This window comes from Amblyomma maculatum, chromosome 2 (genome assembly GCF_055883805.1).
Source record: "Amblyomma maculatum isolate TAMU_Amacu chromosome 2, ASM5588380v1, whole genome shotgun sequence".
NCBI lineage: Eukaryota > Metazoa > Arthropoda > Arachnida > Ixodida > Ixodidae > Amblyomma > Amblyomma maculatum.
In genome coordinates, this window is record NC_139345.1 from 142,604,310 (window position 1) to 142,631,171 (window position 26,862).

General features: G+C 43.4%; 1 protein-coding gene across 1 annotated transcript; it reads right to left on the minus strand.

Annotated features, from left to right (window-relative positions):
- Positions 1–647: 647 nt before the first annotated feature.
- nmdyn-D7 (nucleoside diphosphate kinase homolog 7) lies at positions 648–26,327 on the minus strand. Its single transcript, XM_084592270.1, has 12 exons — positions 25,949–26,327; positions 22,905–23,011; positions 19,097–19,263; positions 16,415–16,564; positions 15,357–15,478; positions 14,678–14,730; positions 12,922–13,024; positions 9,209–9,273; positions 6,345–6,413; positions 4,653–4,763; positions 2,558–2,665; positions 648–680 (listed from the first exon to the last, which is right to left on the minus strand). Exons 1-12 carry the CDS (start codon positions 26,325–26,327, stop codon positions 648–650), a joined length of 1,467 nt encoding a protein of 488 aa, XP_084448396.1.
- Between the last annotated feature and the right edge of the window lie 535 nt (positions 26,328–26,862).

Sequence of the window (26,862 nt, forward strand, 5' to 3'; positions counted from 1 at the left end):
GTTTTAATGCTGCGATAGGAACTGCTAATCCACTGCGCCACAGACTATTTTATTGTGCATGAATTTTAGTTTATATACCCCATTGTATACTCAAAAAACACATGGCTTTATTCACTTGTTTTTTGTTGTGTTTTGTTCTGTCGCTGCGGTTTTAGGGGATTGGAAATACGCGCTGGCGGAGGCTATCTTAACAGAGCGAATGCCACAGCTTCAGCGTAGCTGCGGTTGAGTGACGTCATCATTGTCACGTGACTAGGCAGATGCGTCGACCGAGTGACGTCATAGCTGCCACGTGGTTTCTCCTCGGTTTAAGGACAAATGCGCGCACAGGGCGAAGAAGCTACAAAGAGGAGTAGTAAAAGCTTTCGCTTTTAAAATGCAGCAGATGGAGAAATCAAAATCCCCGTACAATGTGTCAAGCAATGCGTTAATGCCACGAGCACTGCGCTTCTCGGCTTGCATCAAGTACATAAATTGTGCTACTCGTTTGTTTACGGCAAAACGAATGATGACCAGCCAGTGTATACCTCTAAACAAGACTCGATTTCCAATGGAAAACTCATGCTGTACCATCCTAACGATTGTAAAAGCATCCAATGAGAGACGCGCGGGCTGACTGTCAAACATTTATTCGTCTCTACATGACTTCAGGTCTTTCCAGAGTGAAAGAAGAATTCCAGCTGAAATAAAAAAAAAAAAGAATTAACGTGATATTTGGTCCGTGTAACAAGAAGCGACATATTGCAGCCTAAGAATTAATTCAAGGTACTAACTGTGCAAAGCAAATGCAGGCGATTAGTGCGACAGTTTGTAAACGTGAATAAATCTTTTCATGCGTTTTCAAGAGTCGCGATATAACATGCATATTGGAACAGACAGGGAAGAACAGGATGCATGAGTCGGCATGTGAGCGTAGCAAAGAGCAAAACAGATGCAAGCTCTATTAAATGCATTCTCATGTAACTTCAATCGATGTGCAGAAAATTGCTTCAATTTGTTCATCTATTTTGAACAACGCATATCTCGTTCCTCTGAGCAATGGAGGAACTGCTGCAAGAAACAAGGTGAAAACTGCCGCCCCCTATACTGTACAATGTACCGTCTTTGTCAAAAGTAATCAGGCTGCATGCTCTGCTTTTCGCTTGTATTCTAAAGCCAACATAGCTTCCCAGAAGATCGCAACTTGTCAAGAAATGGGGAAAGGAGCTCGCCTTTACTTTGCACAGGTTTACAGCTCCAGAAGTGGTATGAATTTTTTGCTACTCGACTTATCAAGCGGAGCACGCAGCCAGATTGCTTTTTGACGAAGACGGTATGAGCTCATTATTTGCTTTCCAGAATCCACCCAAGAAACAATGGACTAGATAAAAGAACGACGGGCCAATGTCATAGAGCAAAGCTCTTGATTGAAAACTGGAGTTCTATTGCTTTGGCACGGGGTACGAACGCTTGCTCACAGGAAAACGACACATCATAAAGGAAAAGACAAAATTTGATGCTGATGTGATGGGGTACTACAGTGCTTGCACTAGCAACTAGCTCTGCATTCACGAAACAATGGTTGTACATTTCTTTCGGTCGTGCTATAGTGCTTGTACCTCCTGTGAAGGGAAGAAAAATACAGTAAGAGGGAGAGCGCATGTGATCCGCCATCCTCCTTGAGGCATTGAGTCATGCCGCAACTTCGTTTTTGTTCGTTTGCAGGGCCTTTTCAACACCGTCAAACTTTCGCTTCAACATATTACTCACGCTTTGTAGGGAAAGAAAGGCTAGCACAACGGACAGTGAGGGGATTGCTTTTTAAGTTCAGAGAAAACCCCGGCAGCAACAAGGGCAAAAATAACATCATTCTTCACTGGCAGCGCTTATATGTATAGCTGGCGATCACAAAGGACCACATGCAAAGAGTTCCTTGTCCTTTCTTCTTGCAAAGTATGGGAGTTGCGCTCTTTGCAACAACAAGAGAATAACGTTTTTTTTTTCTCACATAAGTTATTGCCAGATGGACAGAATGTAAGGGAAAAATTGTAAACAGAATGCCCTTCTCATTAACTAAAGTTAATAGATAATACTTTGTCTCAGTAGCTATATCGTACACATTTGCAGAGAAAAAGTTGAGAGCCCACGTGACAGAATTCTATTGCTGACACAAACGCTAATACTTTAAGCCTCTGTTCAGGCATTATTGCACATGCCAGCTAAGGCGATTTCTGCAAAACTACCCCTCAGAATGGCACAACTATTACTTGCGGAGCATTGTCTGCCAGTAGCGCAGAGAAACAATAGAAGCTAACAGCTGCTGCCTTTTCATTTTGTGCAAGCGAAATCCATATAAGAAAGTCATCAGAAGCAGAGTTGTGCGTATTCTGGGATAATTACGAGAAACCGGAGGGGGCGGGGGGAGGGGGGGGGGGGGGCAGGCAATGGCACTTAAACCATGCATATATGATTCTTTGTCCGAAAACGAGGGGTCGGCATGGTTTCCTTAATCTAAAATCCCTGAGCGTGTACATTTCAGAGACAGCAACATGAAATGTGCACAGGGTGCCCCGCGTACCTCGATGCGGCAGTCCTCCGGCACGTCGGTGCAATGCACGGCGTTCCGGTGCAGATCTCTTCCCACGAGAGCCCGTAGAGAGTTCGGGTACAGCTTTCTCGCCAGAACCTCATTGAAAAAAAAAAAAAAAGAAAAAGAAGAGTAACCCCTTTTAGTCGTGTCTACATGCTCATTCACACCTAAATGGCCTGTAACCTCTACTTTTACAGCTCTTTCTTGCCCTCGCTTGTCATAATTTGTGGCTGTTTCTGTCTCATACGAGTTGAAATTGGTAACCTGAATTTTCCCTCCCAGTCTTAATTGTGTGTGCTGAGTGAGAGAAGAGTGAGTACCGCTTAGAAAGGCGCGGAAAATAACTCGTGATTAGCCAGTGGCGTTGAAAGGTTAGTGCTTTCTAGGGGGATTAAAAGTCTTGCCTTGAGCACGCTGATAAAGAGAAAACCTCGGATTGGAGCAGGCAGCGGCGCTGTTGACTGTACTTGTGTATGTGGCGCAGCCAAATAGCAGCCAAGTACTGCGTTGTTCGGTACGCGCGTTGTTCCTCTCCTTCTCGTGCAAAGCAGCCAACGTGGCAGTGAAGCATAATTGTCGAGAGAGGAAAATTAGTGTCCAATGTTAAACAATGATGCTACTACTACTAAGCTGGAAACTCTCAGAAGAACGCACGTCTGATACCTAAGTGAAATACACTGATTGCAGGGAGTGTACAAATGCGATCCCCAAACCGGTATGATGGCGTTGGGAGACATTTCTCAATTATTTAGGAGCACGAGATTTTTCTTTCTTTCTTTTTTGTTGTAAACAATTTTGTTTCCTAAGGTTTCTTGGCCTGTTTTTCGTGCTCAGATATGAATTCGTAGCAAAAAGATTCACTCTAAAGCACCCAAAGAAAAGCAAACAACCACTGTTTTTAAGAAAAGAACACTAATGTACCAATGTTTTTTCAGAACTTTAATTTCTTGGCCTTCCCGTATTAATTCACGAGTTGTAAAATTAGAAAACTAATAGACTCATGCCTGACAGATGATGCGGCTAACGCAGGGCCCTGCTATGCTTGCATCTTCATACACGCAATATTTACAGGGCGATGAACTGTAGTTCGTTTGTAAAGATCTTTACAGAACTACGAAAGACTTGCGGGATCCGTGTCATTGATGAAGATGACACGCACTACATTATTGTGCTCTTACCAACACTCCGATTGCCGATGGCCACACAGCAGGAGAAGATCACAGTCATAGCGCGCCACCCTAATCAATGACACAGATCGCCCTATCCTGCTGCAAAAAACTTGTCAAACGGCGTATACACTATGTAATTACATCATGCATCATGCAATAAGTTAGGCCGCTTGGTTATAGTACCTACGACACAAATCCTGACCATTACGCATTGGTCATGCGTACAGGACGTAGTGCACATGGCGAGCACGTGAAAAACAAATGGAAGCACGCCGAGGTGCTGCAGTGGTTACGTCGCTCCACTGCTGTGCCCAAGGTCGCCGTATCGAATCCCGATCGCGGCGGCCACTTTTCGGTAGAGGCGAAAAGCAAGGCATCAGTGTACTGAGCGATGTCAGTGTGCGTTAAGATCCCCAGGTGGTCGAAATTTCCACAGCTCTCCATGCACTATGGCGTCTCTCATAGCCTGAGTCGCTTTGTGACGTTAAACCCCAAAAACCAAACCAAATAAAACAAATGAAAATTTATCTAGGCAAATGTTCGTACAGCGCGTGCGATGAAATATAGCTTCGTCGGTCGCTACCAGACCCTCATTTATGGGTCGCTCTTGGAAGGGGCTATAGGGCAGGAGGCGTGGCGTTCTCATATACTGTATGAACCAAGTACTTTTGGAAATTTTTATTATGATAATGTGATTAAACGTGGTTCTCTCATGTAAAATTTCTCGCTTGGGGAGTGGGCGGTGGCGCATAAGCCTGCCCCTAGTTGCTGAGCGCCCCTTCTGCGCAACACGCGATGAATTTTTCACATTCACCGGTCTCCAAGACAGCCACTATGCATATTCCACCTCGACAAGCAATGCCCGCCACGAACGACCCGACCAGTAAACAGGAAAAAAAAGATATCGTCCTCACTGGGTCTGCCGGACCAACGAGCTGCTTGAAGTCGAGGGCTGTGTTTGCAGGATCCGGTCCTTTGACCTCCATGGCGAGGCACGGGCCGCTGCACATCTGCTGCACCATGTTCTGCGGGGTCATGCACGCGGTGCGGTATACAGGAAAAAAAATTCAACTACGAGTGGAGAAAAAGGGGATGAGGCAAAATATATACCCGATTTACGTTCGACTGCAGAGCACGAGTGCGCCTGATTTAAACCTGGCCACAGGTGATCGCATATCGACGGAGAGAAGGTGCGAAATACGTCAGTGTGTGCTAAAGAACCGCAGGCATCGGAATTAATCTGAGGCACTTTCGTTTCGTGGCTCTTTCTCGCTACACCACTCTCTAGATCGCCGCCATCATGGCGCGGTTCGGATCCACCACGAGCGACACCTTTTCTGCGTCTTTCCTTTCTTCATATACCCCATTGTATAGCAATACCTAACTAGCTCGATTATGTTCGCGCCAGAATACATTGTCGCTTGACAAGTACCGGCTTCTAAGACTGGAAAGAGGCAGGTATATTTTAGCCCGTTAAAAATTACACATTTAAATAAGATGGAACCTAAGTATGGTAAGTACGGTAACAGTACAAAAAAATTACAAGGGTTCAACGCTGCTGAACCAAATATTGAGCGAAAGCATCAGCTGCGGGTAATCGAGCGTTCTTCTTCTCTTTTTCTTCTTCCTCAGCCCACAAATAAAGCCCTGCTTTAACCAAGCCGTATGAACGTGCCTTATTGGCCTATAGGGGTAACGTGAATGCCAGGGTCCTAGCAGGCTGATTCTGATATAACCGTCCCACGTGAAACGAGAGACCCAAGTTGGCAACTCCTGCCGACCGCTTGAGTTGATAGCCCCGCTCTCACCCTAGTGTCACGTGGGGTGTGACGTCACAGCGTCACGTGGGTAAGATGTGGCTATCGGCCGCGCTACGCTGAAGGCTCGAAACTTAGAGTAGTATTGCTTTCTCAATAAAAGGAAACGACTGGGAAAAAAACATTAAAGATCACTGCGGTACCCGCACTGGAGAAACGGGCAAGCATTAATGACATCTTGTAGCAAGCTGCGTATGTTTTTTTATTTTTTTTATTGCTATTCGATTAAACGACGCTTTACAAATTTTCTGATGAATTTTACATCTTTTATTTCTGTTTTTTTTTTTTGTTTAAACGCCCCACACGCAGACACGCCATACTTCCGCTCACATAACATTTGCCACGCGCCACGTGACACTGCCACACATCACGTGACCGGAAATGTGACGTTACATCCGAACATCGCCATACTATCTGACTTATGAACTTTTTGCTGTAATTAATTACCTGGTTATTAAATTTTACCCATAGAATTTCGCAGGCGAGTTTTTTCCATCTTCTATTTAGTAAAGACATTCCTTTTTTGGTGACTCGTTTGATTACGACGAAATCGTCTGCAAAACTTTTAGGGACGCTAAACTTCAAACATAGACACTTAATGCTTACCCATTAATAACCTAAAACCTGCTCCGACAAAGGCGCAGGAAGATATAATTTTCACAGCAGGTGATTCACCAGGTAATACTGTACGTACAAAGCCGGCTGCTACATATGCGTTGCGATATGCATGGTTCGAAAATGAGTTTGCAGTGGCGCGCTCTACAGCCAGTAAATAAATTACAGACTTACGGTGTAATTGGGGACGACGCCCTTGTATACGAGAAGGAACTCTTCTGCTTTTGCACAGTCCAGGTGGAACTGAATGAGAAATCCGAAATACGAGTGCAAATATAGACATAGTATGTGCCATTGTTGAACGAGTAACGGCCATGCAATTACTGCGAGCAGACCATGGTCTGTTTCAAGAAGAAAAAAAAAAAAGGAAGTTGGAGAAAGAGGTGGGAATATAGAGAATGGGATATTGCAAAGCCACATGCGCGTCCTACCCCTCACTGCTTGTGATAAAGTGTACTTGTCACGTTTCAACGTCGAACTTTCACGTGTCATCATGCTGCCTACACGTCCGTATATTGCCGACCACTTACCGTCTATTCTGTAGCACGTAATGAAAAAGGCATTACAGGTCGCCGACGCCGGTTCTCTAGTGTTAGACTTGTTTGCGTATGAAATGAAGCTTTACAATTCAACGAATCCGAGGCTAACTCAAGGGCTGCTTTAATGCAGTCCATAATTCTACAGTGCGCGCAGATTACACAGTAATATAAATATATACTGTTGGTTTCAAGTTTGTATCTCAAAAATTACTCCATACATAGATTAGAAATTTGTCTGTATTTATATATAATGCTTGCAGGCTTAAACGCAAACAGTTTCTCGACTGTAGTCTTGTTTTCTGCTTTCGTAGTCTCGCTAGTAAAACAATAGGCGAAGAGTAAAGTTACCTTTTCATTGACACGAAAATAGTATGACGTATAATTTTATTTTAAACGTGAATTAATCATGTTAGCTTCCTTATAACTGTCCCTTAAAAATTATTTTAGTCGCACCGGGCAGAAAAAAAATTAATACTGCCACTTTTCATATGCTGCAAGATAGAACATTTCAACCTATTATTTTTTCTAAAGTTTCTAAAGTTTAAGTTTAAACGTTTTAGCACAAAATAACCTAGGAAATTTCAATGTAGTCGCATGGACAGTCAGTTTCTAATAAGTACATTAAAATGAGAGAGAGAGAGAAATATTAATTCAGAGCAGTTTTTTTTTTCATTAAAATGAAAAAAAAAAATAAAATGTAACTTTGAGAAAACTGAAGTTTCATTTTTCCACAGTTTCAGAGATGGTTCACTAGTCATCAAAACAATAATAGGTAACATTTTCTAGCTTTCTTGCAATCTTCCCTAACCTTTCTTAAGTTTCCTTGCCTCTTTTCATCGCTCCAAACTGTCTGGGAAACTGCGAAGCTCTACCTTCTCAGCATTCTTCTTATGAAATCGGCTGATAGAGGGAAAAATATAAAAAAAAAACAGCGCACCAGGTGGATGGGAAATGTTTCCGAAACCGCATTTATTTGCATTCCGATTGTTAGACTGAGAAAGAGCCCCAAAAGTAAACAACTTTTACAGTGTTGGCTTCAACAAATTATTTGGGCAGCATCAAGTGCTTCAGCATAAAGTTTTTGTTTTAATTTGCTATATAAAAAAAAGGGGGGGGGGGGATAGATAAGGAGTCAAATTTTGGTGAAATGCTTCTTTTGCTTTTGTAAAATGTTCTTTTAAAAGACCCTTAGCATAACTTGTACTGCATCCCATTTTGAAGTTCTGGTTATAAAACAGACCCTCCCAAGTTCTAAGTAGCTTTTTTTTTTTTACATTGATAAACCTTCTCACATTCCTAATTCCAGTACGCCAGAAAGAAAAGTGAACACAGCCGATTGTTCAGTATCCTCTAACCAACAATAAACTACCTACTGATTCGGATCCGATCTACGTGAGCTCAATGAGATGAAATTGTTGTTGTTGTTGTCGTTGTTGGCCTCGTCCACGGATATCAGTCCTCTCTATCCACTTGCTGTATAATCGCTTTTGCACAGATGAGAGACAATGACGTGGAGGAATAGCTTAAAATGGATACCACGCAGTGGAAATGCCGCGAACAATACAGGAACAAAACCTTGGTTTTCATGCTCTACAAAAGTGTCGCCAACTAGAATATTTGCAGCTACTGCTGATAGATATGCCAGGAAATAGACACATTGTACCGACCTAAGCATATCTATTTTCGGAAGAAAAAAATGCGAACAAAATAGGAAAGCAACATGTGCCATTCTATATTCCAGTACACGTGCTTAAATTTTGACGCCATTGCTTAAATACCCTACCGGGCGCTGCTCCATATCTCACCGCTGCATAGCTCTGTTCATCGAAATTGGGCATTATTTTTTTATAATGAAATAAAAAAAAAACAAATTTCCTGGTGTATTTTTTTACCTTTCCCTTAGGCTGAAAACTGATAACCTGTCTTGGCGCGCCTTTGTATCCGTATCTCAGTTAAACGAAAAAAACCCATTAATGGAAGCAGCACCAAGTGTGCGAGCGCTGAAAATGGCAATCAGTTTTTCTTCCCCCTTTGTTTTTACAGAAACGATTTCTTACCGGTTACCCACAAGGCCACGACTTCCCCTACTGTGCCAAACAAGTCATAACACAGCTTCCCGATCTCCCCTGTGGTCACACCTGTATACGACTGCTGTGTCACTGCGTCCACCTGAATTTTCCAGTTGACACCAACCAGTATACACGAAGAGATGTAGATGGAAAATAACTGCGTTACATAGGTCATATGCGAGGGCGAGTTGAAATGAGACGCAGTCGCATCGCACGGTCGCTTGGTGCACGCTCCGACATAGCTATGCTCCGAAAGTTCCGGTATTAATCTCTGCTGGTGGAGATGTAACTGCGTCGGATAGACATGCTAATGAAAAAAAAAAAAAATCTGGTTGTAATCACACAGATTCCTCTCCTATGTCATTCTAAATACTGCAAATGTCATTTAAATTGAAGGATATTGCACGGAGCCCATTTGTCCGGTGTTTACCATTTGCAGAGCGATGACTTCGAAACCCGAGCTCATTATCTTCCGAAGCACTCTGCTGATATTTCCTGCAAAAAACAAACGAAACCTAAATGCCAAGTAGTTCGATTTCGAGGGGTTTACGCGCTCTCACCGACACAATATAGGCCCCCGAGAAATGTCCCTGATCAGTTCCGCGTTACATTTTGAGCCATTCCACAAAGGTAGCGTAAGTGATTCAACAACTTCCCAAAATTACTGCACGTGTGTAAATATTATATGGCGATAAGCACGCATTGACACTGCGATTCACAAGCCATGTTTCCGAACTGATGCTTCAATGCCTCAAGACACAAGTAATGTCATATATCGCATGCGGAACACAATTGGCAAGGGGAGGGGGGGGGGGAGGGGGGGGGGGGGGAGTGAGTGAGTGAGGCGGGCAAAAGGGGTTTAGGAAGTTCTCAGGTATAAGGTGGTTACATAACCAGGTAAACGGGAGTGATATTGCATTGCATTGGGCGCAGTTTTGATGATGATGACGACGATACGTAACATAATTATCCTTTGAATAATTGTCTTGAAATTGAAAGGAAGTTCTGCTTCCCCTCGTCCCACCATGGCTAGATTTACATCTTCAGGGGCGAAGGAAGTCCCAGGTCGTCTCCGGAGTGCCTCAAAGTACTGTCCTTGGCCCATTACTCTTCCTTATCTAATTAATAATAAGTCAAATAATATATCATCTAACATTCGTTTATTCGCAGATGACTGTGCCATCTATCGCCCCATCAGTAGTACTGCCGACATAACCGCATCACAAAACGATCTAAATCACATTGAATCCTGGTGTAACGAGTGGTTAATGTCAACCAATACTAACAAAACATCTCTCATATATTTTCATCGAAAACAATATTTCCCTCCGCCTAATTACATAATTTTTGGTTCAGTAATCTCCTGTGCTTCCTCCTGCAAATACCTAGGAATTAACTTAACCCACCACCTTTCATGGTGTGTCCACATATCTGCAATCACAAACGATGCTAGCCGCTGTCTTAGCTTCCTTCGCTGTCATTTAAAACTTGCCTCTCCCTCCGTAAAACTTACGGCCTACCTAACCCTCGTTAGACCAAAATTAGAATACGCATGCGCTATTTGGGACCCGCACCAATCGTACCTTGCTAACACTCTCGAATCAGTACAAAATCGAGCCATCCGCTTTGTTTACTCAAACTAAGCTACTTCACTAGTGTATCTAATCTAAAGTCTCAAGCTAACTTACCCCTTCTCGACGCAAAATGTTTCGACTTTGCCTTTTTCATAAATTTTATCATTCACAGCTATCCGACTCCGTCATTCTGCCCTCTCACCGGACTTCGCAACGTGTCAGCCACAACAAAAGCGTTTATCCACCATCTGCCCACACTACTGCGCATCTGTTTTCATTTTTCATCCAGACTGCGAAAGGCTGGAATGATCTTCCCCCTCAAGCCGTGCTCCACTCCAATCCGCAATCTTTTAAAAAGTTCATAGACAACATAATTTATGTTTGATAACTAATGTGTAACTTTGATTTTATGCCGCTATCCCTCATGTAATACCCACTCCTGGGGCCTTTGAGGTGTATTCTAAATAAATAAATAAATAAATAAATAAATAAATAAATAAATAAATAAATAAATAAATAAATAAATAAATAAATAAATAAATAAATAAATAAATAAATAAATAAATAAATAAATAAATAAATAAATAAATAAATAAATTTCGTCATATCGCACTCACACCTAAAGCTTGTTAATGGTCTTCTCACTTGCGCGAGCGCGTTTTGTGTTTCGGCAAGTTAGGGTAACAGAGTCACACAGATACATATGTTACCTGGTGTGTTATGGAGCGAATTCTCCGCTACGTGCGGACGGTCGCATGCGGCTGCATGGCGTCTAATGAAACGTCAGCATATGCGCCCATCTATCAACAGCCGAAAGGTGCCAAACACGCAACAGAGGAGCTATATATACCTAACGTTGTTCCGTGTACTGTAGACGCCTTGACAGGTACGTCGTGCGCCCACTGCGTATGCTGTACATGATGAGCGTGGTTGGCCGGCGCAGCGCGACAAGAATGCTTATTTATTATCGGCCCTGAACCGGGCTTCCTCACTAAGGTAAACTTTCTGGGACGCGTACTTTTAATTGTTAGAGAACTACGAGATATTAAAAGTTACGTATTAAATGTTACCTCTCTCCATTATGTGTATCCGTCTTTTTTCTACTAGGTAAATGCAAATAAAATTACAAATACACTTCTGTGCACATGTGATGGAAACGGTGGGCGCTTCCAACGTAAAGAAATATTTCCTGATACCGTTATGGAAAATTAAGGAACCGCGTTTTAAAAAAAGAAAAAAAAAGAAATATTTGTGATGTGACTGTGGAACATTATAAGATAAATAGATGCAAGTGGCTGAAGGCTACGTGACAAAATTTTAATGCGATTACGTTCAAAGCTCCGTTCTGCAACAAATCTGTCGCTGTTGTCACTGTGAGCGAAATATATATGGCCCCGGCTAGTAATTGGTAAGTGATAAAGCCAAACACTAATTCTTCGATGGGGCATGTGAGGTAATGATATCACGTGACAACATTAGGTTGGAAGGAGCTGCCCATTCGGTTTGACCATATGAGCTCGTAGAGTGCAATAGTAGTCAATCTTCCAGGGCTCTTAATTGGGTGGCGAGTCAGGCAGGCCACGTTCTGGGCCACGTTCGTATGGCTTGGCTATATTCATAACGAGTGATCGCCTACTGTCGATAGTTGAATAACATGGTAGTTTTGGAGTGCACGCTAGTAAGGATGTATGACGTATTAGAGGCACACGTTAAGTAACTAGGGACTTAGTCATTATGCGAGTGTAAGACTATATACATGTGCAGTGCTCCGCACAAGTGGAAAGACCATGCGATCCGCTACGATTTCTGTTTTTCTGCATAAAAAAAAAAAAAAAATGCACACCTGACAAATGTGCTCGGACAAGGAGGCAAGCATATCATTGGAGGTATACACTATGCAGATCTTGAATCTAGGTGCTGCAACGCTAGAATGCCGTATGACATGCAGTTTTGTCAATTCGCACGGTGTCTGTACTTTTGCCCAGCACTGTACGAGAACGAGGAGCAGCTGTAGGGGAGCCGGCAGACAGGAACTATTAATGCTCTCGCATCATACCCTTGAAGGCGGAGCTTAAGTGTCTCCAGTAATTTTATGCTTCTGAACTTTGTCCTGTGTTCACAACGGTCATTGGCATTGCCGTAGAAAACCAGTTGGCCGCGGTTTTGAAAATAAATGGCTGTAAGACTGCGAGCCTGCCAAGGGAAGACGTGCTAATATATTGAGTTTTATGGTGCACTTACACCGTCGATGGGGAAAAAAAAAATTACGTTCAAGAATTCTTTCTCAGAAATTTTTGAAAATTTCTGGCCATGGGGGAAGCAGAAAAGCACAGCTCCGAATGAACAGATACAGTGGTGTCTCTTTTATATAGAGCTCTCCTTGTTTCAACTTCCCTCTTTACTCAGATGCACGGTGATACTGTAAAAGGTAGCCTAATTGTTTCTGCATTTAAAAATAAAATATTTCGACTAACACTATTCTTAGCGTTTGCTATGCGAATAGAAAGGTGAGACATTTGGCAAGACATCTATTCGCACTTTTCGTCGAAGGCTTATAAAACCGACAAACCGTCTTTGAAGACGTGCGGCTTGATGACGCAGCACGTGGTGTTCTCGAAGACGGCGGTGTTGCACCGCCGCTCGAATTGACCTCCAAAGAGCACAGCCGACTCCTGAAGAAAAGGAAGATCAATGAAGAACGACAACTTATACGAAGGTGCGCACACCAGGAGTGATGCAATACCAATTCAAAAGAATCGGGGACTTCAACCATGAACATTTCTGGGACTGACGTGAAACAACGAACAATATATCCAACTTTAAAACTGTGGACGAAGGTAAGCTATCTCGTGTCGTTCCGCGGTTGCATTCCTCGACACCTTGAAACGTATCTGCAAATTAATGTACAACCGGTAAGAACTGGAATACAGTGACACATGTAAATGAGCCTTTATTAGCCGCGGTGTTTAGCGCGGACAAACCGTTTAAAGTTAAGTTCTTTTTTCTTCACGAAGACTGTTGAGGAGTGTAACACGTCCTCCCTCAAATGGATTTTAGTGAAAGCATTTTACGAGGAACTGAAAAGTTTGCTTTGGGGCTTCTGTAAATGCATGCCTTGTGGCTTGGTGCCCTGTTCTATTCGTGTCTCTCGTTTAATTACAAAGCTCCTCCGGCTTTGACCAAAGCGTTATATATATATATATATATATATATATATATATATATATATATATATATATATATATATATAACTCGTAGTATACGTGCAAGTAAAAATAATAAACGTTAGTATTATCTACGGCTAACCTTCTTAGTTCAGTTGATCTAATTGACTTAGCTTAGTCACACATTAATAAGATAAAGTTTATTCATCCGCTGATTCACTGATTAATGAGTAAATAAACTTTTGCTTGGAATGCTATGACTATGCTATGTCCTATTTGTTATTTCAAAACGTCAGGAGGCTTAAAATTACCATACAAATGACGGGAACTCCTGCCTTTTGTTATGGTTATACTTTTAAATTCGTTCAATTCGTAAACAGCCACCGAAAGAAGGCAGAAATTTTAGTCACCTTTGTAGACGTCTGCAAGACACATATAGTCACACTTAAGTACACACTCTGGGAGTGTAAAGCACAACTGACTAGTGTTAATGCCGAATCCCGCCGCTCTGCGGAGCTCCAGCATCAGCGACCTACTCTAGGCCGTCCAGCAGGCCCTCAAGGCGGCGAAGAAACAAGATCTCGACGTTCCCACTTGAGAGACTTTAATATTCCCGGTCGCGTTAAGTCATGCCGGAGACTAAATAAGGTTATTACTCACTAGATGTATACATACACGCTGGCACATTATTTGCAGCATTTAATTATTTGTTACTGCGACTGCTGGAAATATGATTCGGGCTCATACACAGATCTTTACGTTTAGTAATTGGTTTGCATATTTCTTCGTAGAATCACATGCAATAGCGATGGCAATTGCACCTCACCTTATTGCAGTTTAAAACGCGTACCATCTGCCTAGAGGTTTTCGGGCTACAAAGCGTATGAGGCTAGATTCCAGAGTATTGTGAAAAATGGCTTCATTAATCTTTCTATAATTGGCTCGTAACAGAAAAATTTCTTGTAATAATAAATAACTGCATAACCTAGAAGTAGCGTTGGCAACTGCGTCACAGTGAAGCTCCGACTTCACTGCGGTTGTAGGAATATATTGGGAGCTGGGGATTTTCGGTACAAGTGGCATGCGGTAAGACAAAAAAAAAAAAAAAAAGATTCTTTTTATTTATTTCAGTTAGTGTCAAGATGAAAAGGAAAAACTGACCTTTTCGGCTGAGCACTGGTCCTTCGAGATCCAACACAGGCTTTGCAGCGTGCCTATTGTATACACGGGGGGACAGAAACAGTATACTTTTGACGCATCGTAAGAAATGAAAGCCATTGAGTGAAGCATAAACTGCAGAAATGCAGGGTGGCAACAGGGTGTCGCACAACCCGAAGTGTCTACATAGGCGAAAACACTGAGGATCGTTTCATGCATTTACTATTCTGAGTTAAAATTTATTCTAAGGTTCTTATGGTTGTCCTATAACACTTATACGGCAGAAAAAGGCGAATTTATGACTGGAAAAAATGGAATCAAATAAATTTTACTCCATAGTCGTAGCGCCTACACCGGGAAAGAATGTTCGCCGCCGTTTTCATGAGTATGGCGCTGTCACCGATTCTATTCAAGCATTGTTAATTTGACGGTGTAGCATTTCCTACCTGATCCGAGCCCTAAATTTATTGCCGCAACACGACGAAAACTGCATTTAGCTTTTTCGTAAATGTTGCGTAGCTTATAAAGGCGTCATTGTGTTGAGAGTAGCTTCATGTGTGTTGTTCGAATGACGTAGTACGATGACATATGGTACGCCGACTTCAATTCGTACTCGTTGCTGTCGCTTTAAACCCAATTAAATAAATAGCCACGTAGTAATTACTACTGCGGGCAACGGCACCTTCCACCTGCCCAACGTCGCCGTCTTTTCTTGCCACCGGCTGACTTCTGAGACGCGCGAGCACCCTCTCTCCCAGCAGCTGAATGCACACTGCAGGACAGTCCAGGACACTCAAGTCGACTCTGAGTACGAAAAAGAGGAGAGCAAACAAAGAAAAATTTAATATTTTCTGCTAACCGAAAGTAAGACGCGCATGCTCCGTATCTCTATCCATACATGTGGTAGGCGTATAGGAACAATCGAACGACTGCTGTAGCGAGCGAAATGTGGAATGCATCAATCAAGGAAGTGAATAATACACCAGTGTATTAACCCTCTCCATCTCAGTATAAGATCCCTGAAACGTCATTTGAGATGTCCATCTTTTCACTTGGATCATTTTAGCTCTTCTTTCGGCGAATTAAATTCAGTGAATGCATTACTTCCGTCGTAACACATGGCATATAAGGGACCGTTGCCGGCAGACTGGGAGTTAAAAGCTCACAAGTCTGGCGCCATAAGGCGATACACAGAAAACATAGTATATGTGCCCTGTCCTGTTACTGAACTGAGCGACTTTGTTTTTCTTCTGTCTCCATATATCTTTTCGGCAGGTAAAACGACTCCTAAATACGTTGAGGTTGATCATACTTTGGTATACATCAGGGTATAAAAATAGTTTGCAAGATTATACTGTATATCCAGTTACCTTCCACAACATCTTTACTTGTTCGAGGGGCCAACGTTCGTTGGAAGGCTGAACACTGAACTGCAGTGAAACAGTTTATAAGACAAGCGTTTGATGAGCTTGCGTCTCACCGCCAGGAATATACCTGCACTGTCTAGCGCTATTCCAATGTTATCACGATCATTCTGCTGAAACGGACAAAGCGTATTGGTGCAGGATCGAGGGCTACTTCGATTAGATAATAAGTTCATAAATTCGGCGCAGTGTTTTGGCGAAAATAAACAGAGTTAAAGCAGTTGTTTTGTTCCCAGTCGGGTATACCTGATATGATAACCTTCAAGTCATGTTAGACGGTAAGGCGAGAGTGAGCCGTAATGCTTGCATTACTTACGGTTCTTGCGAGTCTGCGCTGAGCAGCTTGGCGTCCTGTGGCGTCAGCCGGAGCATCAGTGCTTTGCATACCGTAGCATCCGTGGCTTCGATGGCCGCCCACACGTCCCCCAGTCGCCGCACGCCTACCGGTTTCACCACGAGCACGGCGCTGCGTTCGCAGTCGCCGTTGAGAATGGCAATTCGGAGACATGACTGCAATGCTACAGACGCAGTGCGCTATAGCATACAGGCAGAGCATTACTTGGAACCACGGTGTAAGAATACACCGTACACGAAAACAAAGTGTTGATGTGCGCGACATTTTTTCTTTAAGGTGCTCGTGCGTTTAATCGAATTCCGCGCTTGTTCAAGTCCAAGTAGAGTGAGGGACAAATGATGGACAACGGAGGGATGGCCGCTGCTGGCCCTACGGGGCTGGGACTGGTGAGTCCCCGCCGCAAACAGCGGGGGTAAGTGAACTAGATTCTAGTTCACTACAGGCGGGGGCTAGCCTACCAACGGTTGTACCTGTTGTAGGCCGTCATTGCATCCGCCACCGCTTCGGTAGCGGACGACGGCTGTTGCGAAGCGCGTCTTTCTCTTTCCCCCTTCTTTTCCTTTCTTTTTTTCTCTATTTTCTCCTCTGTGCGCACGAGGCAGCGAAGGTGGCTCAGCTGCATGGATACATGGAAAAGCTTTATTTTCGTCAGTGAGCATGTGTGGATGATTCCGCGTTAGATGGCCATCAATCCATGGCTGACGGCGACCTGGGTGGCCCACTCCACGGCCCTGGTCTGGACGACCGGGTCTGAGCTGGCCAACACGGCCTCCCACTGCTCGAGGGAAGGATCACGCATAATATCCGCCGGTGGCGGTGCTATGCTACAGCTCCATAATATGGGGTCATAGGTTGCCAATTCCTGACACCATTTGCACTCCGGCTGAATGCCCGGGTAGATTTTGCTCAACACGTATTGGTTGAAGAAACATCTAGTCTGCAATCGTCGCCAGACGCATTCCTGCGCCTTCACCAATTGCTTGTCCGGGGGTGGGTAAATCCTCCGCTCAAGTTTTAAATGATTAGTGCAGACCCAGTAGATGGCCCGTGCATTTTCTTTTCGTTCTTCCTACAGTCGCAACAACAAGAAGTACAAGTAAGTTGTGTTGTTGTTGTGGCTGTAGGAAGAAGAAAATGAAAATGCACGGGCCTGCTACTGGCTCTGTAGCTGAGCCACCTCCGCTGCCTCGTGCAGACAGAGCAGAGAAAGTAGAGAAGGACGAAAATGAAGAGGGAGAGAAAGACGCGCGCCGTCGTCCACCACCTAAACGATGGCGTGTGCAATGACGGCCTACAACAGATAAAAATTTGGCGGCTAGCTAGCCCCCACCGCAAGCGGCGTTGACCTACCGTCCCAGCCCCGTAGAGCCAGGAACAGCCACCCTTCACCACCTCCAAGTTGTCTTTTTGCAATGAAACATTTTGAAAACATACCCTGTCTCTGTGTGTCCACATGTCCAAACTACGAGGCTCCATCGACAACCCATAACTGGGTCCACCCTCCTCCACCCTCTTTCCCGGGAAAGCTTCAACAGCGAAATCAAATTCAAAGACGTAGTGCGAAAGCGCAGCCAACGTAAAAGCGAAATGCACAGGCAATGCTTCGATCTCATATATTTGTGGGATCAAATCTCACGACTGCCTGTGAATTTATCTTGTACTTCGATATCAGTGGACATCAACCATGAAGCTTCCAGTTTTGCGCCTACATCATATCGAATTCTGCTCGGGCAATTCGTCTTTCCGTCACGACCACAAATCAACAAAACATGACATGTCTGAAGTGAAGTCTAAGCGTCCCTGCAAGTTCGAGACACAAAGAACCTCGGCGAGTTGGCGCAATCATTCTTTCAGCAGATGGCGTGAATGGACTCCCGCGGTCAAAGCTTAGCGGAGAAATATCATTGCCCTTTAATGGAACAGACTCATTAGCTTTTTATTTCTGATTTGAAGGGAAAAAATGATATTGCAAAATCGAAAGCCATCAAGATAAAATGTGTCTGCCGTTTTAAATTTTCTTAACCGGCAGTGTTGCTAGAAATATCAAATGTCAAAAATGGGCATCTCAACGGTCGTCTAGTTGGCTTTCACGCATTGCAAGGATACAAAATAAGATCTTTCACTTTCGCATGCATAAAGTACAGACACTCTTTCTGTATTTGATGTCTTATACTCGCCACAATTATGGCGAAAATACCACAGGCAGCGACCAACAGTTTTATTAACGTGAAAAGCGCGATAGCCGACCCAACAAGCATTCAAATGCATATTTTGGCATTTTATATTCGGAGAGAGATTGCCAATCAAAATTTAAAAAAAAAAAAAAAAAAAAGTTGACGCACTTTTTATTATAACTTTGGTCGCTTTGCGCCATAAAACCCAATATAACTAACTAAGCACCGTTAATGTCGAAAGCCTTCCATTTCTCAATATAATAATGCTACTTGAAATAAAAAAAAAAATAAAGTAGATTAGTCAGTATTAGTTAACTATTCATCTAATGATTAAGGCTTAACCTTTTCCGTGCTGTACGACCCACCTGCACAAGCCACACCGAGGTCTTCCTGTTTTTCCACAGTAAAAAAAAAAATAAATAAAAAAAATAAAAAGGTATCTTTCGGTATATACGCTGTGTACTCTTACCGTTCGTGTTTGGGGCCCAGGAAGGCGGCTGTCTGGGAGTCCGCGTAGCCCACGATGCGAAGGTGCCGGGACAGAATTGCCACCACGTTGCCCGCGTACAGATCGCGCAGACCACAGCTCTCGCACTCGGTACGACGCAGGAACACCCGACGTGTCTTCAAGTCGATCTGAGTCGATCGTTCATCTGCAGGTTAGCCTACACACGCTGCAGCTTGAAAGATAAGCTGCCAATAGGCTGACTATCAGTGGTCTGTCTGTTGTCTGCAGACGGTCTGAAGTTGAGCTTTCCAATTATAACTGAACGGCCGGTGCAAGGTTGATAAGGTTTACTCTAGCTTTTCCGCGTCTGCCATTTCGCCGCAGTTTTCGCAGTTGTCTGTTTCATAAAACCTATTTCCACAAGTCTTTACATAAGAGATATAGGACTGCTTCTCCTCATACATCGATTACCGACTCAATGCTCTTAGTCACCGCCGCAAAAACAGCACATTTTCTTTTTTATTATTCTTGCCAAAAGCATCCAAAAACTTTAACCCACAGATATGGCGTCTCTATTAGATTTGACTATTTTCATACTAGTATTCGCCGCGAGATCGACCTAGAGGTGGCGCCACCGTCACTCCGGCAGTGTGGATCGGCAGCCGGCGGCGCTCGCAGAAACGCACGCTGCGTAGGCCTGCTTCCGAGTTTACGGCGGGTTTGTTGGCGATGAAAACGTGTCTTCTGCAGTATTTCTGCAATATTGCAGAAAAAAAATCCAAGGATTTCGCCAATGCAGCAGAAGAAGAGCAGATTTTAGGACAACAAAGCACGCCACCACCAGTCTTCTAGATTTACTTTGCACGTTTCTTGCGCTGTACCGCGCTCACGTGCCTAATGCTTGGGCCTGCCTAATGACAGCTTTGTTTTTCTTATCGACTTTTAAACAGTTTGCACGTGTCTCATGCGAGTGAGACCGGCGAATTTAGTGTCAAGCCCACGCAGATATAAGGTTCGTGCACTGACCTGCAGTAATTTAGATTGAATCGAGGCAGCCTGGTTCATTATATCGTACTTGACTCGAGGATTAAGCAGGTTAAATGTAGAATTGGCAGCGCACTGCATAGCGAGTTGCTTTAGACTGAGTGCACATCAACTCTGGCCCCCCAGACAACCACGCACAAGTATTCCCCAAAAATGAGATCACGCCAACACCATACAGGAAACCTCGCCGCACAGGAAAGCTGATTGTTCACGTGTACAGCGCTGAGTGGATTGAATTTGCCGAGATGCTTTTTGCGGCCACTGTCATAGAATGTGATAGTGTATTAATGCATGCGCCACTAGCTGTAAATGATTTCCTGAAACCGAGGAAAATATAAGGGATTTCCGATGTGTGTGATATTAATATATAACGGTAAATTAGTAGTGTAATTATTTTGTTTTGCAATGCGAATAAATTTCACCGTGTGAGAGAACTTTTACATACTTGACAGAATTTACAATAATCAGCGATTAATTTTCAGGAACGTTAAAGTGCAGGCTACAAATTACTCGCTGCGAAGACATCGTTATAAACTGCGCATGGGCACTGTCATGTTCTGGGAAGCAATTTTACAGGCAGAAAATTTCTTTATCACTAATTATTTAGCAGTGACTAAATCTTATGCGAAGTAGAATATTAGGATTGCTTCCAAAACAGATGCCGGATATAAAACTATTCAGAAAGAAATGGATGTCATCTTATCATGCGACTATATATTTATTCCCCAACTAAACACTGGTATTTAAGCCCGAATGAAACTGTTTTACTCCCCTTGTCAGAAATGACGAGTTTTGTCGGAAGACAGCACTTGGACGAAAAGGGATTATAATGATTATAATAGGCTACCAGTAAAGTACATTGATCTAGGTGTATTATGTAATATTTAGGGTAACAATTAGGTGCAGGGAATATGTTTCCCAAACATTCGAGCATTTCTCTAAAGCAAAATGTGCTCACTAAAACTTTACGGATGCACAGAAGCCTTTAACAACAAAAGAAAAAAAAAAAGAAATGCATATTGGCCCGGATTTAACGCATGAAAGCAGCATCGGCTATGATGGATGATTGCAGAGGCTGGTTTTGGTGTCGTTTTAATTTTTTTTCGTTATTAACACCACATTTACCCCGTGGGATTGTTTATTGTGCAGTCAAATCCCACAGCAGAGGAACGCCTTTCGAAACTGTTGTAATTGAATCCCCCGTTCTCGAAACTAGCAGTCGAGCGCCCTTACCATTGAGACACCGCGACATAAGTTTAAAAGCAAAAAAAAAAAAAAAAAAAAAAAAAAAAAAAAAAAAAAAAAAAAAAAAACGAAGTACTCACACAACTCTATCGTGCATACAGACGGTATAGCAGGCATAGAGTGGTCTGTTCAAACTGCATTCTGCTATATGAAGCAGTCTACGGTGGCATATTTTTAGTAGCTGTGGTATTCCAAACAGAAACGGGAATATGCGATTTCTGAGTGTTTGCATTAACTTTTATTGACGGCAATGACCTGTTTTGCTTTGACACGGCGGTAACGACAGTACCACTTCGTTTGAGACATTGCGCCAAAGACCACGATGGATGATGTCCTTATCCAAGCATGACATGCTCGATACGGACAAGTATATTTTTTTTAATGAAGCGTGGGGTTATAGACTGTTCATATTTATTTTGCAAGAGGCATATAGGTAAGCAAAAGCTCACAGGAACCGCGAAACAAACAAGAACACTCCTGTACACGCCGCACGCGCGCGTAAATCACTGCGGGCTGGCACGCGACGCAAAAACGCATCCACACTGAGTAGGTTTCGCCACTGAGCCGCAAGGTGGCGACTCTGCTCGATCTCGAAGCCAATTAAAGTTTGTTGTGGAGTCACCTGACTTTTTTTTTTTCTGCCTTCTCCATGCTGTTGTTTCATTTTGTGACCTCGCTTTCTATTACAGCGCTACATTCATGTTTGCTTCCACCATGACATATTAATAATAATTAATAATTGGTTCATATGAAAGGAAAGGCGCAGTTTCTGTCGCACTTGTTCTGTGGCCACCTGAACCGTGCCGTAAGAGAAAGGAGGAAGGTGTGAATGAAATTGGAAAGAGAGAATTGGGAACCGGTAGTGGAGGGCTACGGAGTAATTTCGACCACCTGGGGATTGATTGATTGATTGAACGTCCCTTATTGGATAGGAAGGCTCATGGCCATGGATGGGTGTAAAGGGGAGTAGGCATAAACTTCATTGTATGCACAGGTCGTCACTCAAATCATATTGCTCTGACCAGGCCACTAAGGGAGCCATACTTGGCAAATATTATCTGTGTGTCAGCATCCGTTTCTAGAAGGGAGCGGTAGTTTAGGCGGTATGGTTCGATCTCGGAGCGTCCAGTAGAAAAAGCAGGGCAATTCCAGAGTAGATGATTTTTAACGTGCACTGACGTCGCACAGAACACGGACGCCTCTCCCTCGAAACGCAGCCGCCGGCGGTCGGGATCGAAGCTGGAAACTCCAGCACAGTATTAAAATACTTATTTTTGCTTGCATTCTTGCTCTGCATAGCCCTGTCGCGGGGGTGTAGAGGTTAAAAGGGTGCTCGGCTGCAGTGCCCAAAGATGCAGCTAGGATTGAATTCCGGTCGCGGCGGCCTCTTTTCGATGGAGGTAAAAAGCAAGCGCGCCCGTGTTCTATGCGATGCCAGTGCAAGTAAAAGAACCCCAGGCGGTCGAAATTGACTTGACACGGTAGCTTCAACTAGCAGTGCGGTCGACCGTGCCAAGAATGATGCAAAACAAGAGCTTACCATTTCCACTGTTGAATCCCTGGTGAAGAAGTTGAGGATAAAGTTCCTCACAGTGTAGGTGCTCGCGTCGTTCCACTCGGCCAGGAAGGAGTACTTTTTACCCGACACTGCGCAGAGAAAAAAGAAAGAAAAAAAAAAAAAAAAACTGGTCAACAGCTTACTTCATCATGCCAAAAAGACGCAGATACGTTAACATCATGTTCCTTTCCTCGCCAAGTATAACAGAACAGAGTTCACCCTCCCACTCCCGTTTACTCAAGGCATCTCGTTCCGCGATGCTTCACGCTATTTGCGGTATTTCCGAGACTATAAGCTAAAATGAAAGTTCGTGTGCTCTACTTCGCTAAATATATAACGTCAGAGTTCGTTAACCAAGGCTTCACTGATGAACAGGCTGATAATATTTGCCCCCCCCCCCCCCCCCCCCCCCCCGCCTCCAGCCAAGTAGCCCAATAAAATACATTATTTAAGGAATGATGAATTAACGAAGGCATAATGCGCACCTGTTTACAGCTCGTATATTACAATCAGTATCCAACATGCTGAAGTGATACGTGTTGCAGTGCACTTCGGTAAAATTTTCAAGCGACGCGCCGTATCGACAGAGAGGTGGAGCGCGACCACCGCGAACTACCATGGGACGTGACGTTGCCACAGTAACGACGGTTGGAAACAGTCTCCTGCTCGGTTTATAGCAGACGCCTCTCCTCACATTGTAACACTGACTCCTAACCAAGTGACAATTTTTTTTTCCGTTACGAAATACGAGAATACCACCAGAGCTTTATAAACTTGCAATACATCAGCTATATATGTGGTCTATAGCGATAAGTAGAGCGTCCTAAGCTTATCTTTCAGTTTGCCGAGCGTGGAGTGCGAACTCCCTTGGTTATTTCAACACGTATACCAGCTGCTCGTAGCCTGTCCTACAGTGAATATAATCGCGCGATGAACACGGAGCTGCATTTTGTTCGTAATTTTTTTGTTGCACATTTCAGCAGCTATATAGTAAATGAAGATTTGCAGATCAAAACAGGTGTCTCAAGACATACTTTGAATCGTGGAGAATTCCCGAGCACTGGAAATAATCCCCACCGGCGATGGGCATAAAAATAAGCTGCGTCCCCTCGGATGTTGACAGGGTGGCCAGACGGCAGCTTCAACAATTCCCTCTGCCGCCAGATACAGCTGGGAGCAAAGCACGGCGCTTGCGCGCGTGTATATCAGCGTGCGCGTACGCGCTTGTATATCGCTCCGCCCCTCATAGCGTTCACCGTATCTGTCAGCACAGCGCGTACCTCCACGATATTATGACTATTATGGCCCTACATTATGAGCACATGACAAAGTTTTATTTCCTTTCGCATTTTTCTTCACGCCGAAATAGGATAGGCTATGCAGTAATTAGCACACGGAGCAATAAATAAATAAATAAATAAATAAATAAATAAATAAATAATATTAACTTATTTTGATCCGTTAGTAACATCGGTAGAACAGAGTTGTCTTATACATTTCGAATATCAAAATGCGTTTTATAACTAGTTCCTTGAAAAAAATGATTAAACTTGATGATAACGCAGTTTCTTTGATATTATATAAAAAAAAAGAATATCAAGAAATGAAGAAACCGTGCATACGTAACTCAGAACCTGCTGCGCAGAATCAAACTTGTATTGAACTGTGAAAAGTTCATATTATCTAGAGACAGAATGTAATAAAATAGTTTAGAATTCAGAATTATAGGTTAGATGCTGATATGAAGAAGCTTTGTACGCGTTATTACACTGATATTTTCGCTAGTATTTGCTTTGCTCCGCAAAAACAAACAAACAAACAAAAAAGAATAGCGACGATCTGCTAATGGGGTACCTAACCAAATGAAATTAGGTAAGCAATTTTTGAGTCAGCTGAAGACTTGCGAATGAGTTTAATCGAAATTTCCTGGATCTTGGAGGCCCAGACTCAACGACGTCACTACATTCTACCTCATACCGTGTTTTTTTTTCTTTCTTTTTTTTTTTTTTTTTTGTTTTCAACTGTTTACAGATTGTCTTTTTTAAATCCTGCCAGAGACACGCCGATGCAATCTGTTCGCGTGGAATGTGCAGCAAGACGGACATTCTGTACATCACAGAGCTCAGTAGTTAAGGAATTAACTAAAATGAATTAATAAACGTTGTATTCTTTAAGGACCAACATTATGTTATAAAAAATAAAGGCCGCCAACAAAAAAGCTCAGTCCAGTTTTTAAATTTTCATTACCTGCAATGCAGTTCGAAATATTTAATGTAAAAAATACGCCATCTTAAAGAAGTGCATTGCGTCGCTATTCATGGTATTGTGGCGAAGAAAACGCGCACTGCTTCTACGGCATAAAATAGAGAAAGCGACGCCATTTTGAAAGTGTGCATTGCGGTGAGCCAGTTTTACGAGATTAAGATGCATACTTTTGACAATATTTCTAATTGCATCGGAGATAACGAAAAAAAAAATGTATAAAAAATGGACTGAGTTTTTCGTTGCCGGCATTCATTTTTTAGATACAAAGTTAGCCATTAAAGTAAAAATAAAAAGTTCATTCGGTAATTTTAGTTAAATACCTTATTACTGGGCTCTATCGCATACATACCGTTCGTGTTGCTCTACACAATCCAAGTGCACAGACAATGCTCATTCAGTAAAAGGTAGTATTGCTAAAATGTTTGTGTTGTTGTGTCAAATTCCAGCTTGCCTTTCAAACAACCTAGAATATCGACCAATTTTTTGAGTTATTCACTCCTTATTGTTTTTCCGTCTATATTTATGAGGCGGTACTACAGCATCTAACTGAAAAATTATGTGTGATGCAAAAGAACAGTTTAAGATTCATTCATGATATATCTGCTTAACGACGCACGTCCAAATACTTTGAATAGGGTAGAATACTGAATATTGAAGCCATATATTGATACGGGGCTGCAAGCCAATGAACACAGATAACAGAGAGGTGATGTCCGATGACTGTGAGATGATCTTTAATGAATCGCGGCGGGCGCTCCTACCCAGGCCCCTGCGCGCTTCTTCCTCGTCTGTAACATTTCCAGGGGCCACTGAGTGATCGTCCCGATCGTGAATGAGGGAGTTTGTCGATGTCGATGAGATCCATGGCATGACGACGGGCGTGACCGGATGGTTGAAAGTAGAAGAGGAAAAAGGAAGACGACAACGGCTTGCCACCAGGATACCATTATGACTGAGGTCATAATCATCATCATCACGATGACTCTCGGACGAAGAGTGGCCCAGGACGTTTTCGGGCCACAGGTCGCCAAGATCCGATGGCCGAGGCCAAGACACGCACCGCATGGCATGGGCATGGGGTGATGTGTTCATGTGTGGCGGTGTGTTGGGTCGCTGTCTTAGGTCGGCATATCGAGTCATTATGGTCACATAGTTGTTCGGTTCTCTCGCCGTGTCTTGTGGTTGTGTGGTGGCGTGTCGGGTCGGGTCAGTCTCCTCTTCGTTGTGTGTTGTGGTTGGGGCGGGGTACGGGACGGTGGAAGGAAAGGTCGGGGACCAGCCTAGCGATGCCTCCTAGACCTTTTGCCTACGGCGCAAGAAGACACCGGGCGCCGAAGCCTGCTCCGGGCCAAGATGACGAGTAATGATGAACCAAAATGTTACGGGGCGGCAAGCCGATAAACCCAGAGAATAGAGAGATGATGTCCGATGACAGTGAGATGATTTTTAATGAATCGCGCCAGGCCTAGCGCGAGTGCCCACTTCTTCCTCGTCCATAACGATATTAATAGTGACCCTCGGAAATTATCTATCTGGTGGTGAAAGCAAATCACGAACTTTTTTAACCAGATTGAAGGTACCTATACTACACATTCAGACATCACACCCTTGAAACCTTTCATTAGAACGAATTATGGTACGCAGCTACATGACTGGTATTACCACCGAGAGCGAA